The 13,801-nt window shown below is 44.5% G+C and overlaps 1 protein-coding gene across 2 annotated transcripts; it reads left to right on the plus strand.

Moving 5' to 3' along the window:
• The first annotated feature begins 895 nt into the window (after positions 1-895).
• Positions 896-13,784, plus strand: wdr47a (WD repeat domain 47a). Of its 2 annotated transcripts, none has more exons than XM_085440054.1 (17): positions 896-1,095; positions 2,216-2,385; positions 2,743-2,826; positions 2,979-3,063; positions 4,464-4,595; positions 4,705-4,881; positions 4,968-5,479; positions 5,617-5,734; positions 7,416-7,597; positions 9,106-9,351; positions 9,445-9,508; positions 9,911-10,068; positions 10,439-10,608; positions 10,697-10,867; positions 10,968-11,099; positions 11,257-11,475; positions 12,240-13,784. In XM_085440054.1, the coding sequence occupies exons 2-17, from the start codon at positions 2,228-2,230 to the stop codon at positions 12,380-12,382; spliced, it is 2,751 nt and encodes a 916-aa protein (XP_085296180.1). In that variant the 5' UTR covers positions 896-1,095; positions 2,216-2,227; the 3' UTR covers positions 12,383-13,784. The 2 variants fall into 2 exon arrangements, with proteins under 2 accessions (XP_085296180.1, XP_085296181.1); XM_085440055.1 differs by lacking the exon at positions 896-1,095 and adding an exon at positions 1,126-1,234.
• The last annotated feature ends 17 nt before the right edge of the window (positions 13,785-13,801 follow it).

Genomic DNA, 13,801 nt, shown 5'->3' on the forward strand with positions numbered 1-13,801 from the left:
GCTTCATGATGCAGATCGTGACCCAGTTGTAGATGAATCTCAAGCATGGTGTGGACAGTCCCTTCTAAACATTTAATGTGTTTAAAATGAAGGAAATAGTTACTGATTTTAGATAAGTTGGAGAAGAGGTTGGAGCATATAGTTAAATTGTGTAGCAAAGTGGCAGGTACTGAAGCTAAATGATCCTGACCTCATGTACAGAGGGAGGGTGACCCTTAAGGCAGAAAGGATTTGGGGTGATGGCACACATCCTTTGTTTCAGAGTATCAGCTGTTATCTTCAGGGAGGAGGCATTTTTTCCCTCGGTGCAGAAAAAAATCGATTTAAATTCTCATTTGTTCCTACGACTATTACGTTTTTTAATTATGTGATTTGTGGTTTTTTGGCTTTATACTTTATGTGTGTTATTTATGCTGCTGACTACAAATCAAATGTCCCCCTCGGGGATAATAAAGCTTGTCTTGATCTTGAAAGCCATCTCAACCTGCACTGCATGTCATGCATGTTGCACAAACAGACCACCAGAGGACCTCAAACACATCATCTTAATGCAGATGCTGTTAATTTCCGCCTTAACTGAAGTAATTAATTGATTTCTTTTTTTAAAATTATTATCTTTTTTTATAGATAGATACGTCCCGTATACTAAAGGGGTCACACATGGTTTATTTATTCTTTTTCCTTTAAATATGTGTCTTTACGTTCAAGAAGGCAACAATAAAAAAGCCTCACTGTATGCACACCTTCCCTTCACAAAATGCCATTATCTCTATAATACACTGTTTAATGCTGCTGATTGTGTGAAGTTTGGCTGTTTGCTGGGTGGGTGGATGGATGGATGGATGGATGGGTGGGTGGAGGCGGTGCCCCTGCAGGCAGCAGACAGGCAGGCAGGCTGGGCAACAAACAGACCGCAGAGAAACATCCAGCAAGGAGGGGACACCGTCAGAGACCAGGAGGAGGAGGGAGGGACCGACAGACACCGAAACAAACGGCGCTGACAATACCGCACCGGTACCGTCGTGACAGCGGCTGTGGGCAGCACGGAGCGGCGTTGAGGGCCAGCGTTTTCATCCCCTGTATGTTCAGAAACAGGTGAGGGTAATGGCAGCACGGCGGAGGGTTACTGTGGTCGGTGGGGACGCTGTCAGTGAGCACCCCGCCCGCCCAGCTAACTAGCGGATGATGCCTCTCTCCCCTCGGCCTGGCTGAAGCTAGTCAGCCAGTGAAATTAGTCAGCTTTGTATGAGCTCTGTCACTAACTAGCTGTTTGATGGTTTTGCCATAATCCGGAGGCTGGATCCAGGACCTATATAAAGCTAACAAGTAGCCTAAGCTTCTTATGCTGTTTGACTTGTGGCTTAGTGCCAGTGTTATTAGCTAGCCATCTCTCAGGCTAGCTTAGCGGTACTGCAGTGCGTGCGTGTGTTTGTGTGCCTGGCTGTGATTATCTGGAGTTTTATAAATGAAATCTCTCCGATCTCGACGACAGACAGCCATCAGTACACCAGAGGCTACATAGTATCACGACAGTCATATAACGTGCTGTTTTCTCCAGTGTAAACACAACCTCTGAGGCGGCACCTTAATGTTTTGACTTCAAACCTCTGTTTTGCCTGGCTTGTATGTTTTAGCGTGTTTAACACATTTACACAGACTGGCACACAATGACCTCTGTTTTTTTTTTGTTTTGGAAGACTTAATGCAAACCTGTAATCTCAGTCTTAAAATCTACTTTTTACAAGCTTCTGCATTTGTTTTGCCTGCTAAAAAAAGGCCCTAAATTAGTTTCATGTTTCATCCTGAAGTCACGGTGCCTGGCGATGCATTAAAACTAATCCTACTATTTTATCCTCAGGAGGTGGACAGTGTTACCCAGAATCCAGTTAATATAATATCCAAAGCAGTGAGATTTGTTCTTTTCAAAGAGAATGAATCTTCTTCTTTTGCCTGCTCCCTTTAGCAGCTCCTCTTCCTCCATCTCATCCTGTCGCCACCATCCTCCTCTATCACGCCTACTCTGCATGTCCTCAGTTACTATATCCATGACTACACTACATCCTGTAGTTTTCCTCCTTTGTCCGATATAGCCACGATCCCTCCTCTGCATATGTCCAAACCATCTCAGCCTTGCCTCTAACTTTGTCCATGGTTTTCACTCCCAACATTTTTTTAATCATTTGTGTTTTGCTTTTTTTCATCCTGTAACTGGCAGCCCGTCGTCACAATGACAGCAGAGGAAACCATAAATGTGAAGGAGGTGGAGATCATCAAGGTGATCCTGGACTTTCTCAACTCCAGGAAGCTGCACATCAGCATGCTCGCTCTGGAGAAAGAGAGCGGCGTCATCAACGGGCTCTACTCAGACGACATGCTCTTTCTCAGGTAAGTGAACTCAGTGGTCACTCTGTACAGACTAGATACAGGTGTGTAAGAATTACTGTGAAGTAGGAGCAATGGGAAACTGTTCCAGTCAGTCCAGTAAGTTTAGTGTTTCTGATGGCATCTTCTATGGTGAGGATAGTGTAACACTGCACCTCCACACTGGATGTTTGAGTGCTGCTTTGGAAGTAAGCCAGTCTGCTGAATCTGAGTATTAAAACACATTTTAGTGGTTCACCAAATAGTGTCAAGTTTCTGTTATACGCTGTCATTTTGTTGTAGTAAACACAAGATATTCAAAAAACCCTTATGTTACCGTGAGTCTTCTCATTCATAGGTCACATAAATATTTTGTTTCAGGCAACTGGTCCTCGACGGGCAGTGGGATGAGGTCCTGCAGTTCATTCAGCCTCTGGAGTGCATGGACAAGTTTGACAGAAAAAGGTGAGGCTTCCTATTCTTTTATTGCAGCTTTTCACATATTCAGTTCATTTTACCTATTTGACACTTTGTCGCTGATAACTAAAACAAACAGGCGATGTAATGTTTTCCTAAGTGTATGTAAAAATAGTAAAAGGACTGAATTTTGCCACCAGGTTTCGTTACATCATCCTCAAGCAGAAGTTTCTGGAGGCTCTGTGTGTGAATAACGCCATGTCTGCAGAAGACGAGCCACAGCACGTAAGTCAGAAAACTAAAGACTGTCATCAAAACCTGCCAAACAAAACCTGAATTTCCAACCTTTATAGCAGTCACGTGTTGTTAGGCTGTGAACAAGGTGGGCCACTGTCAAGATAAAAACAGGTAAAAACTGTTTGTAATGTGTATTGTTTGAAAAGGAAACCGTGGAAGTCTGCTTAAAAGCTCTCTGCTTATAAGTGGGTGGGTTATGTGTGTGGGTCTGTGTTTAATGGTGGCAGCACTGACATTTAAGGAGTGACTGATGGCCACACTGCGGTCAGAGGTTATCTGGATTAAGCTCTTTATTTGCTCCTTTGATGAAGTTGTTTGCTGTTGTGGATAAAACACTTAACAAAGATCATCTGTCCACCTGTGACAGCTGATTATGACTGTTTTCTCCCTCCTTGTTCTGGATCGCGTACACCAGTAGGACAGCGTTAGGAACAAGGATCAGGAACACATACTTTATAGGCTAATGCTACGGTGGTACAGTGGTTAGCACTGTTGCCCCCCAGCAAGAACGTTCGGGGTTTGACTTCGCCGGCCGGGGGCTTTCTATGTGGCGTTTGCATGTTCTCCCTGTGGTTGTGTGGGTACCTCGGCTTCCTCCGACATCATGTTTGGTTAATAGGTCGTAGTTACAAATGAGAGCATGAATGGTGGTCTGTCTCGATGTGTTAACCCTGCGATGGACTGGCAGCCTGTCCAGTGAGTACCCCACGTTTTGCCCAGTGACAGCTGGATTGGGTAAAAGGAAAATAGATGGCTGGATTTCTTGGTAATAGATGGGTTATTACATGTACCAGACCAAAAGAGTCCAGACATATTTAACTTTCAGAGCCTTTTTAAATGTTTTGCAGAAATAATATGTACATAATAAAATATTCACATTGTCATAAACTCCCCTGCTGAGGCTATAAAAGATTCATATGAGAGATGATTCTAATTTCTCTGTTAGTCCTAATTGCTAATAGTTTGAAGTCAGACACACACTATTTTGTATAATCAGACAACCAGACTTGCATGAAAACTCCATCTATCCTCTCAAATTAGACTAGCTGTGAGTCTGCTGTAACATGATGTAGTTGTGGATGCTGCCTGTGATGCTTTGTCGGAGCCATCGTGTCCTGTTAAACTGGATTAGCTCACACTTCTTTGGACATCTGTGCATATCGTGTACTAGTGAGCATGCTCACAGTTAATATTGTAGCTGGGGGTGTGTATTACTTGTGTAACGGGCCTGATTGTGTGCTGGTGGTGATTTTTCAGCGCGTGGCAGTGCGAGAGGGCAAAAACCAAAACAATAGTGTGCTCTTTGAGAGAAGATTGATTCTGTTTTTTAGAGGAATCGTCTCCTTGATCATCTGTTACATAAAAATATATATTTCATGTGTTTTCAGCTGGAGTTCACCATGCAGGAAGCTGTCAAATGCCTCCACGCCCTGGAGGAGTTCTGTCCGTCTAAAGACGACTACAGCAAGCTGTGTCTGCTCCTCACACTCCCTCGCCTCACAAATCATGCTGAGTTCAAGGCACGCAGTCTGCTGTTACAGAATAAGACTTGCATAATATCGAAGCAGCAGGAGGAAACTGTCTATGTATTTTCTTTTGTGTCTCATTTCTCTGTTGGCGTCCCCTCAGGACTGGAACCCGAGCACGGCCAGAGTTCAGTGTTTCGAGGAGGCCTGCACCATGGTGGCCGAGTTCATCCCCGCAGACAGGAAGCTGAGTGAGGCTGGATTCAAGGCCAGCAGGGATCGACTATTTCAGCTGCTTCTCAAGGGAGTCCTCTATGAGTGCTGTGTCGAGTTCTGCCAGGTGTGAAACGCTAAAATTTAACGTAAAGACTGCGGCCTGAGTGAGTTTGTGCCTCTAACCGGTCTTTCTCGGACGCTTATGTGCAGAGCAAAGCGACGGGCGAGGAGATCACAGAGAGCGAGGTCCTCCTGGGCGTCGACATGCTGTGCGGTAACGGCTGCGACGACCTGGACCTGTCGCTGCTCTCCTGGATGCAGAACCTCGCCCAGACCGTCTTCTCCTGCGCCTTCGAACAGAAGCAGCTCAACATCCACATAGACCGCTTGGTCAAGCCTGCTAAGACTGGCTACTCTGATCTCCTCACCCCGCTCATCAGCAAACTGTCGCCATACCCCTCCTCCCCCCTTCGCCGCCCGCAGTCCGCTGACACCTACATGTCGCGCTCCTTGAACCCAGCGCTGGACGGGCTGTCCTACGGGCTCTCCGGCCAGGATAAGCGAGCGAGCGCCGGGGAAATAGCGCCGGGTAAAGGGGTCTCTCCGATGTCCCACTCGTTTGCCAACTTTCACTACCCGGGAGCAGGAGGGCAGAGCTTGAGCAGGAGTCTCATGATGGAGAGCTCCGACTGCCACAGCATCTTTGAGGAATCCCCTGAAACGTAAGAGCTTAGATTTGGAGCTTAAACAGATTTCCTGTCTCTAAATCTTTTCCTAGAGATACAAAAAGGGAGCAAGATCCATTATTGATGTTGATTTATTTGATTGATTTTCTGGGGTTTGTGTTTTCTCGGTGAAGGTCGAGGACAGACACACCTGTGGATAAGATGATGGGCTCAGCTGGAGCCCAGAACACGCGTCCTGCCTCAGCTCCGGGCGAAGACGCTCCGTCAGCTGGTTCTGCTGACAGGAATGAGGTAAACATCAGCGACTTTTGCTTTTTGAACTGGTTAGGCCTGTTGCATGCGAACACATTTCCAAACAAGTGCTGTGTTTTATTAAGCTTCCCTAATTGTTTTCTTTCGTTAATGGGTGTTGCCTACAGTACCAGTTCCGATTAGTCTGTATTTGGTATTTTAGTCTTTCTTCACTTCTGATTGGCAGCCCAGGTTTTGTTATCTAGTGTGGATGAGAGTGCATTAAGGAAATCGTACATACACATTTGTATTATGCTTTCTAAAGTCATCACTAGCTATTTAAACATTAATAATATGCTCTGTAACGATCGCTTTGTGTAACCAATGAGGCTGGTGGATCCAGGTCATGATCCGGGGTCAGTGGGGACATGTGGCTCGAGAGCCTAGGAGCACAGCCACAAAAATGATTCATCAGTGCCCTCGTGTTGCCCGTAAACACATCGTGAACACAGTATCTGTGTCTGTCTGTCACATGGTTTCTATTCTGGGGCCTCTTGTGCAGCTCAGTGTGAAGCTGGTGCTTTCCTCTGCCTTCCCCGTCACCTTGGAGACACACAAAGAGGCCAGAAACAGAAGCAGACTTTGGGACCTCTGTGATCTCACAGTCACGTCCCTGCCCTCTCTTCCTCTCTGTTCTCTGTCCCTTTTCCAAGCTGGCGCGATGCCAGCGTCTCTGTCCTCCCCCCCAACACCCGGTAGGTCTGTTCCCATCAGATTGCGAGGACAGGAAGCAGAGGACAGAGGGGGGAAATGATCTGTCCTCAGCTCCCTGTCTGACCCCTCCTTCCTCCGCTGATACCTGAACTGGCGCGGAGCAGGGGTCACATGATCACACTTCTGCCTTTGAGCAGTGTTGAAGCTGCCTGGTGTGGCTTGGTTTGTGCAGCTTTTTCTTTTAAAGCGTTACATTAGAACAGTTTGCATTGTTTCTGCGTGAGTTTGGATGTCCACTGTAGAGATGCATTATGTTGAATATAATGGAAAGTACATGTCAAAAAAAGTAATTTGTTTTTGGCTGATATTTCGACCCGGTTACTAGTTTTTAGATCAAACTGCTCTCAACAAGTTTTGTGATTTCATTTTTTTCTTGAAAGTTTTTTTTTCTTTTACTCCTCAGCTGTTAAAGGCTGCTGGTGTATTATTGTCACCTTACTGGGCGGGGGGCGTAATCACCCAAGTTTGTGAATACGGTAACTCAAGGATGAGGCGACCTAGGATCTTCAGATTCATACCCTAGAATCTCAGTGACCTTTTCAGTCAGAGGTCATGATTTCTGGAGCGCATCGCTGCATAGTCTTCACAAATTCAGTGTACTTGAGAAGGCAGACATCTGTGACATCAGCTGATCTACAAAACTGTGCAATTCACAGTGAAACAATCTGAATGGAAATCTGATTTCACATTGAACTGAACCTTTGAAATGAATGAAGCAGTAGAAGAAAGTCACGGTTGATGAGTAGCTTCATCCAAGCCACCATCATCCTGTAAACTTCATTATGGTGATCCTCTGCGACGGCAGGCCGGGTCAGGTCTGGTGGAAACACATTTTGATTTCATGGTTAGTTGCAACACCATGTTTTACAGGTTATCCCTTCAATTGTGTGCAACATGATGCAGCTCAATAAAAAGAAAGGTATAAATAATGTGCTTCTAATATTAAATATTTATGCTTCATTCCCAGCTTCGTGACTCAACAGAGAAGTATGAGGAGTTTTATCGCCAGCGCCTCCGCGTGCAGCAGCACCTGGAGCAGAAGCAGCAGCAGAGGCAGATGTACCAGCAGATGTTGCTGGAGGGAGGGGTCCAGCAGGAGCCCCCGCCCAGCGACATGCAGCACAGCCTCACAGAGAAGTTCCTCAACAGGTACGAACGCAGCGAACGAAATGACTTAAATGCTCTTTGCAAGATGAGGAATGTGCGTTCTCTGTTTGCACATTCAGCCAGAGGTGTGGTTCACACGAAGAAACCAAAGCAGACGCATAGACATGGACGGGTGGCGTCTACTTCAGCACTATAATCATGCTGTTTACAAGATCTTTTATTTGTTGAAGCTCATCCTTTCATTCACAAAAACTTTCTTATTCTAAAGTCCCGTCCTGCTTTTTTGTATCAAGTCAGCTGAGTCAGCTAAACTGCTGACTCAGCCTCCGCAGGTAACGGCCTGATTTTCAGGGCTTCCTGTTGGGTTTTTGGATATTCAGGCCAAGACTTCCTGTTTAGTCTGCCGGCCATTGTTTTCAAATGTGGATAAAGTGATAAAAGTTAATAAAGCAGATTCTCCATTAAGCATTAGTCAAGTTTGAATTTGAGCAAATGCAGTCTGCCTTTAGCTCGACTTTATGCCTGCACATGACCAAAACCTTCAAATGTTATCGGTCATTAGAGCCTAACAGATGATAAATGGAAACCAGAAAGCTTCCAATACTAAAAATGTTGCTTGCTTGCAGATTCTTCTTATTCATATACAGATATCTGTCTGTAGACTGCATAACCAAAGCATTTCAAAAACTGAATTCTTGTTATTTCTTGTTATATGCAGTTGATTTATTCATTTAATCTCATCCAGCAGCTATATATATATAGCCCTGCAGATGTTTCACTGTAAACACGTGAAGGGTTGGGTTGTACCAACAGTGCAATGCAGTAGCTTAAACTGGGGAGAATGGACCAGATCCCCAAAATGAGACTTCATCTCACAGTTCGGGGAAATATGGTACAGACAGCTGTTCAGTCGTATGGCGCACTTGTCATGGTAGTTGTGGGACAGCTTGCTGAAGTGAAGCCTGCATGACATTGACCGTCGTATAACAGCAGAGGAGCAGCTGTCAGAAAAGGTTAACATATTAAGGCTCTTAAAAACGACGAGTCCCATGTGGATTCGCTTGCATGGCACACCCCCTCCTGTCTATACTGCACCATCTGCTCTAATCAGCTACAACATAACACATGGGACCACCACCTCATGTGTGTTTGTGTTGTACACAATATTAGACACAGTTTCCTCTCAAAACTGCAGTAGCATTATGTTATATGTATATTTTTACTGTATGTTCTCTAACCACAAAACCACTTCAGTTAGCTTCAGCTCAGTGATTAAAAATGAGGTGACAAAATAGTTTTTTGTTTTTTTTTCTTCTAGCGGGACAAAAGCTCTTTGATTTGCCCTCAGAGACATCCTCCCCATCCTCCCTCTCCCAGTCTACGTAGCACTCTCAATTATTCACAAGGCTAGCTGTGAATAATTACATTAATATTTGAGTTTTCCTTTGTAGTTCTAACCAGGCTGTCGGCCTGCAGGTACAAGTCTTTAGTAGAAAGAAGAAAACAAGTTGCCTCTTTGGAGACAGAACTCGTGTGTTTGGTTGTTGCAGGTCCATCCAGAAGCTGGAAGAGCTCAACGTGGGGATGGAGAATTTGGGAGAAGAGGTAAAATCTCTGACGCAGCAGTGTAATGGCAACGGGAACACGCCCGCCTCCGAGGACAATAACAACCCTCCGTCTGTAACCCCCGAGCAGAGCCGGACCCAAGGGGGAGGGGTGCTCAGCAGCACCCCGCAACGCACTGTAGGGGGTCGGCCTGTGCCGCCTCCAAATGAGTCCCCTGTCGCCACAATGAGGTTTGTGAGTTTGCTTTTGTTTGTTTTTGTTTTTTAAACCTGCTTGTTGAATTACTGGCCCCTGTTTTTTGTTTGTTTGTTTGTTTTTTACAGTGGGCAAAAACCAAAAGGAGGCCAACAAGGTGACTCTCCAGGCTCTTTATCCCGAATTAAAGAGGTAGGGACGGACACACACACACACACACACACACACACACACACACACACACACACACACACACACACGGTGACAGCAGAATGACAGCCGTCATTAGAAATAACAGTTATGACAGACCTGGTGTTAATAATCAGTTTCAGGTTGTTACTCAGGTGTTATCCTTAGTTTAGCTCTGACCTTGTGTGGTGTGATTTTAAAGTTCAGCACATTCTCTGTTGTTTACATTGTACTTTAAAATGATCCAGTGTAATGCTAATTTGGCTAAGCGGATTATAACAGTTTTATCTGAATGGCAGTGATGTCACAGCAGTATGCATGTCATAGGGTAGAGAAGATCAGATGAGATTACGGTGCTGTAATCTCATTGCTAATGTGTGTTTTTCGTATATGGCGTGTTTTCAGGGTGACAAACCAAAAAGCCTGTTTGTACCGGTGCATTCTTTGGAAGACACTCAGGCTATTCGAGCCGTTGCCTTTCACCCGTCTGGAGCGCTGTACGCTGTGGGCTCCAACTCCAAAACGTTACGCGTGTGCGCTTATCCAGAGACGCTCGACACGAGGTAACAATAATCAAAAAAGTGAATGTTAAATGTTAACAGATGTTCTCGTTTCCATTTTTTTTTTGTTTAGTATGATCCATCACATCTCTGTTAAAACCCATCTTTTTGTTTCTGATCCTTTAAAATATGAGTGAAAAGTAGACTTTTTAGTACCTTTTAATGACCACATAACAGCCAGCAACTAGATGTGCAATACACATTTTTCCCTAGCGACTGGTGGTTGCCATGTGGTCACTGATCTGTCAGTTAGCTTATAAACCTCTCTTCCATATTAGTTAAAGTTAGTGTGTAAATAGTTGGAAAGTTCAAACCAGTAACTGTTTATTTTCATCTCTGCATACAGTAGCTGACCACCTTTTCCTCTCCTCAGTGGTTCAAGTCCAACAAAGCAGCCGGTGGTTCGCTTTAAGAGGAACAAACACCACAAAGGGTCCATCTACTGTGTGGCCTGGAGCCACTGTGGGCAGCTGCTGGCTACAGGCTCCAATGACAAATATGTCAAAGTGCTGCCTTTCAGCGCAGAAACGTGCAACGCCACAGGTAAGTGTCCTCAGCGTGAATGTGTGGTGGTCGTCCCGTTTGTGGCATTGCCAGTGTTCTCATTTTTGTTTATTTTTGTGCATCCTAGGCCCAGACCTGGAGTTTAGTATGCATGACGGTACCATAAGAGACCTGGCCTTCATGGAGGGGCCTGAAAGTGGAGGAGCCATCTTGATCAGTGCCGGGGCCGGAGACTGTAACATCTACACCACAGACTGCCAGAGAGGACAGGGTCTGCACGCCCTCAGTGGACATACAGGTAACTGCTCCATCCCTCCATCTGTCCAGCACAAATCAAAGTGGAAGTCAGAGAGAGTAAGGATGATGCTGAAAGTGGACAATGTGTAATCTCTCTTCAGGACACATCCTGTCTCTGTACACGTGGGGAGGCTGGATGATCGCTTCCGGCTCTCAAGATAAGACGGTGCGTTTCTGGGACCTCAGAGTGCCCAGCTGTGTGCGGGTAGTGGGAACTGCTTTCCATGGCTCAGGTTTGGCTCGCATCATGTGTTTCACCTCTTAATATAGCAAGTGTTTGGGAATTGTGAGCCAAGATACCAGAAATAGTAAATGTTATCATTGGTTCTGTTGTTCTCGATTTGAAAATAATGACAGTTCATACAACTACACCCCTTCTTTACTACACAGGGAGTCCTGTTGCCTCAGTCGCAGTTGATCCTAGTGGCCGTCTCCTAGCAACAGGACAGGAAGATAGCGCATGCATGCTGTATGACATCAGAGGAGGACGCATCGTCCAGGTGTACCGGCCGCACACCAGTGACGTTCGGTCCGTTAGGTTTTCCCCTGGAGCGCACTACCTGCTCACTGGTTCCTATGACACAAAGGTTGTGGTCACCAACCTCCAAGGTATGTCTACCTTCAGAGCGCATACAGTGGTTGCATCTGGATATGATGTGGTATAGCTACAATAGTTAAAACATCTGTAACAGCACTTAATTCAATAGAATCACTTCAAACAAAGTTTAAAAATGTTTCATTAAAAAGCCACTCTTGTTTGATCACTAACATCTGGGGAAAAAAACAATCTTTTGAGTCTTAATAATCAGAAGTAATTGTAATAATAATAATTATAATGATGATGATAAGTATGCCTGTTTTATAGAAGGTTTCCCCACCTCCTTAAATAAAATATAAATTAAAAGGATGATTGTGAGATTGGCTCCAGGTCTGCCACTAGAGGGGACTGAGTTACATCATAGGTGCATCACATTTGGACGTGTCCAAGTTTTAACCATTGAGCTGTAGATTCGAGGTGAAGTTGGAAGAATTTGGAGGTAATACTCCTTTATCATTATTCCATTCATTTTGTGCAATGTCCCAACATTAAACAACCCAGAGCAGGATGCTACCACCAGCATGTTTGACAGCTGGTACAGTGTTCTTAGGGTTGAACGCCTCCAAATATACTGCACCTCTTGTCACTGTGGCCAAATAACAATCTTTGTCTCGTGTGACGGTAAAGAGTTTGGTTTGTCCATGTGGGCAGCTAGTTAAGATGTCGCAGATCCTTTAACACCACATATTAAAAGATTTAAGAGTGTATGTATATATTTGAGGCCACATGTTAGCGCGTGTCTGATGGTTTTCTGCCTCCTCCTCCGTCTCTCTAGGTGACCTGACCAAACAGCTGCCTCTGACCGTGGTGGGAGAACACGGTGACAAAGTGATCCAGTGCCGATGGCACACACAAGACCTGTCCTTCCTCTCATCCTCTGCTGATCGCACTGTCACACTTTGGACACACAATCCATAACACACACACACTTGTATGCGCACACACACACACACACACACACACACACACACACAGAGCCAGTTGTTTCTATCTGACACATTCCCCTAAAATATTACTGCTCCTCTGCATTGTAAACACTGACCCACCCTTACACACACACACACACACACTCATAGGTACACAAACTGGTGAACAAGCCTTTCCCTCCTGTCTGTAGTAAAGCAAATGGGACTCACACCTGGGACACATCAAAAGCACACTTGTTGCATGTTCTCCTTTCTTGATCACCACACTGAGGAGTAAAACTGCAGGATTCTTCGTCGTTCTTCGTCCTGTAATTCGCCCTGCGTTTTTGCTCTCTGCTCACACCAATCAGCTGCTGCATGTCCTTTTTCCTAAAGGGATGAGTAGGAGAGACAGGACAGGAGTGCTTTGTTCATGATGGTGCCTTCCTTGAGTTCGCAGTTTCCATAACAAAAAACAAAAAATCAAAAAATGGTCCTTTTTTTAATATCAAATTTTGTTAAGTCATTTTGAGAATCATACATTCCTCTTTTTGCATATCATTATTTTTTACAGCTGGTGAGACGCTGCTATTGTTTAAGAAAGACAAAAATTTGATGTAAAATGTAGTTTTTCCAGTGTTTCAGTGGTGAGCTTTTCCTCTCGGGAGGCCGAATCTATGGAAGTCAGGCTATCTCGTGCTTCCCCGTGGGGTGTCTAACATTACTGTATGCACTGTATTACTGCAGCTCCAACTGTGTAAACGAGCTAGTGTGTTTAAATTTAAAATCAGTGTTTGTTTTTTTGTTTTCTTTCTTTTTTTTTTGCGCTGAAGCTGTTCTGGTGTCTTTGCAGTGGCTTGCTCGTTACTATGTTAGTATCAAAGGGAAGTACAGCATGTGATTATTGGTTGGGCGCCCTTGCATACAGTTTGGATTTGGCTGTGTTCAAAAGCTTTGGCTTGTCTACTGCTGTGTGTGTGTAATGTCAGTAGATGGCAGTCTTTTCCCCAAACAAGGGTCTGACCGTATGCACAATGGATTCTGGATGGACGCACGGGTGTTTTGATATTTATTTAGAACCAGTGTTTGGGGCATATGCATATTATTTTATTTTTTATTTTAACCTGCGCACTTTGTCCTTTTAACATCGTCTTCTAATATTGACTTACTTGCAGAGATGCATATTTAAGTTTATATGTTAATGTATAGTATATATTATTTTAACAATGAAGGCCAAACTAATACGTACATAGATGTATTTATTTCAGTTGTGTTTATGTATGTACAGTTAGTTTGTTTTTGAAATGCTAGTGGCTCTTGTATTAAGCCTTGTTTTTAAAAGTGACAGATGAGTTCAAGCTAACTGAAGTCTGACTGCTGGTACTTTCAATAAAGTGTCTTTTACACAAACTCTGCATTTTGTGTTTTGCTT

The sequence above is a fragment of the Copadichromis virginalis genome, linkage group LG18 (genome assembly GCF_057382275.1).
Source record: "Copadichromis virginalis isolate Kocher_CV1m ecotype Utaka linkage group LG18, C_Virginalis_male_GT1.1, whole genome shotgun sequence".
Lineage (NCBI taxonomy): Eukaryota > Metazoa > Chordata > Actinopteri > Cichliformes > Cichlidae > Copadichromis > Copadichromis virginalis.

Coding starts and splice junctions, on each gene's coding strand:
- wdr47a (XM_085440054.1), top strand. CDS start 2,228: ATGACAGCAGAGGAAACCATAAATGTGAAGGAGGTGGAGATCATCAAG. Junction 7,598..9,105: donor ACAGAGAAGTTCCTCAACAG/GTACGAACGCAG, acceptor TGGTTGTTGCAG/GTCCATCCAGAAGCTGGAAG. Junction 11,476..12,239: donor TGTGGTCACCAACCTCCAAG/GTATGTCTACCT, acceptor CCGTCTCTCTAG/GTGACCTGACCAAACAGCTG.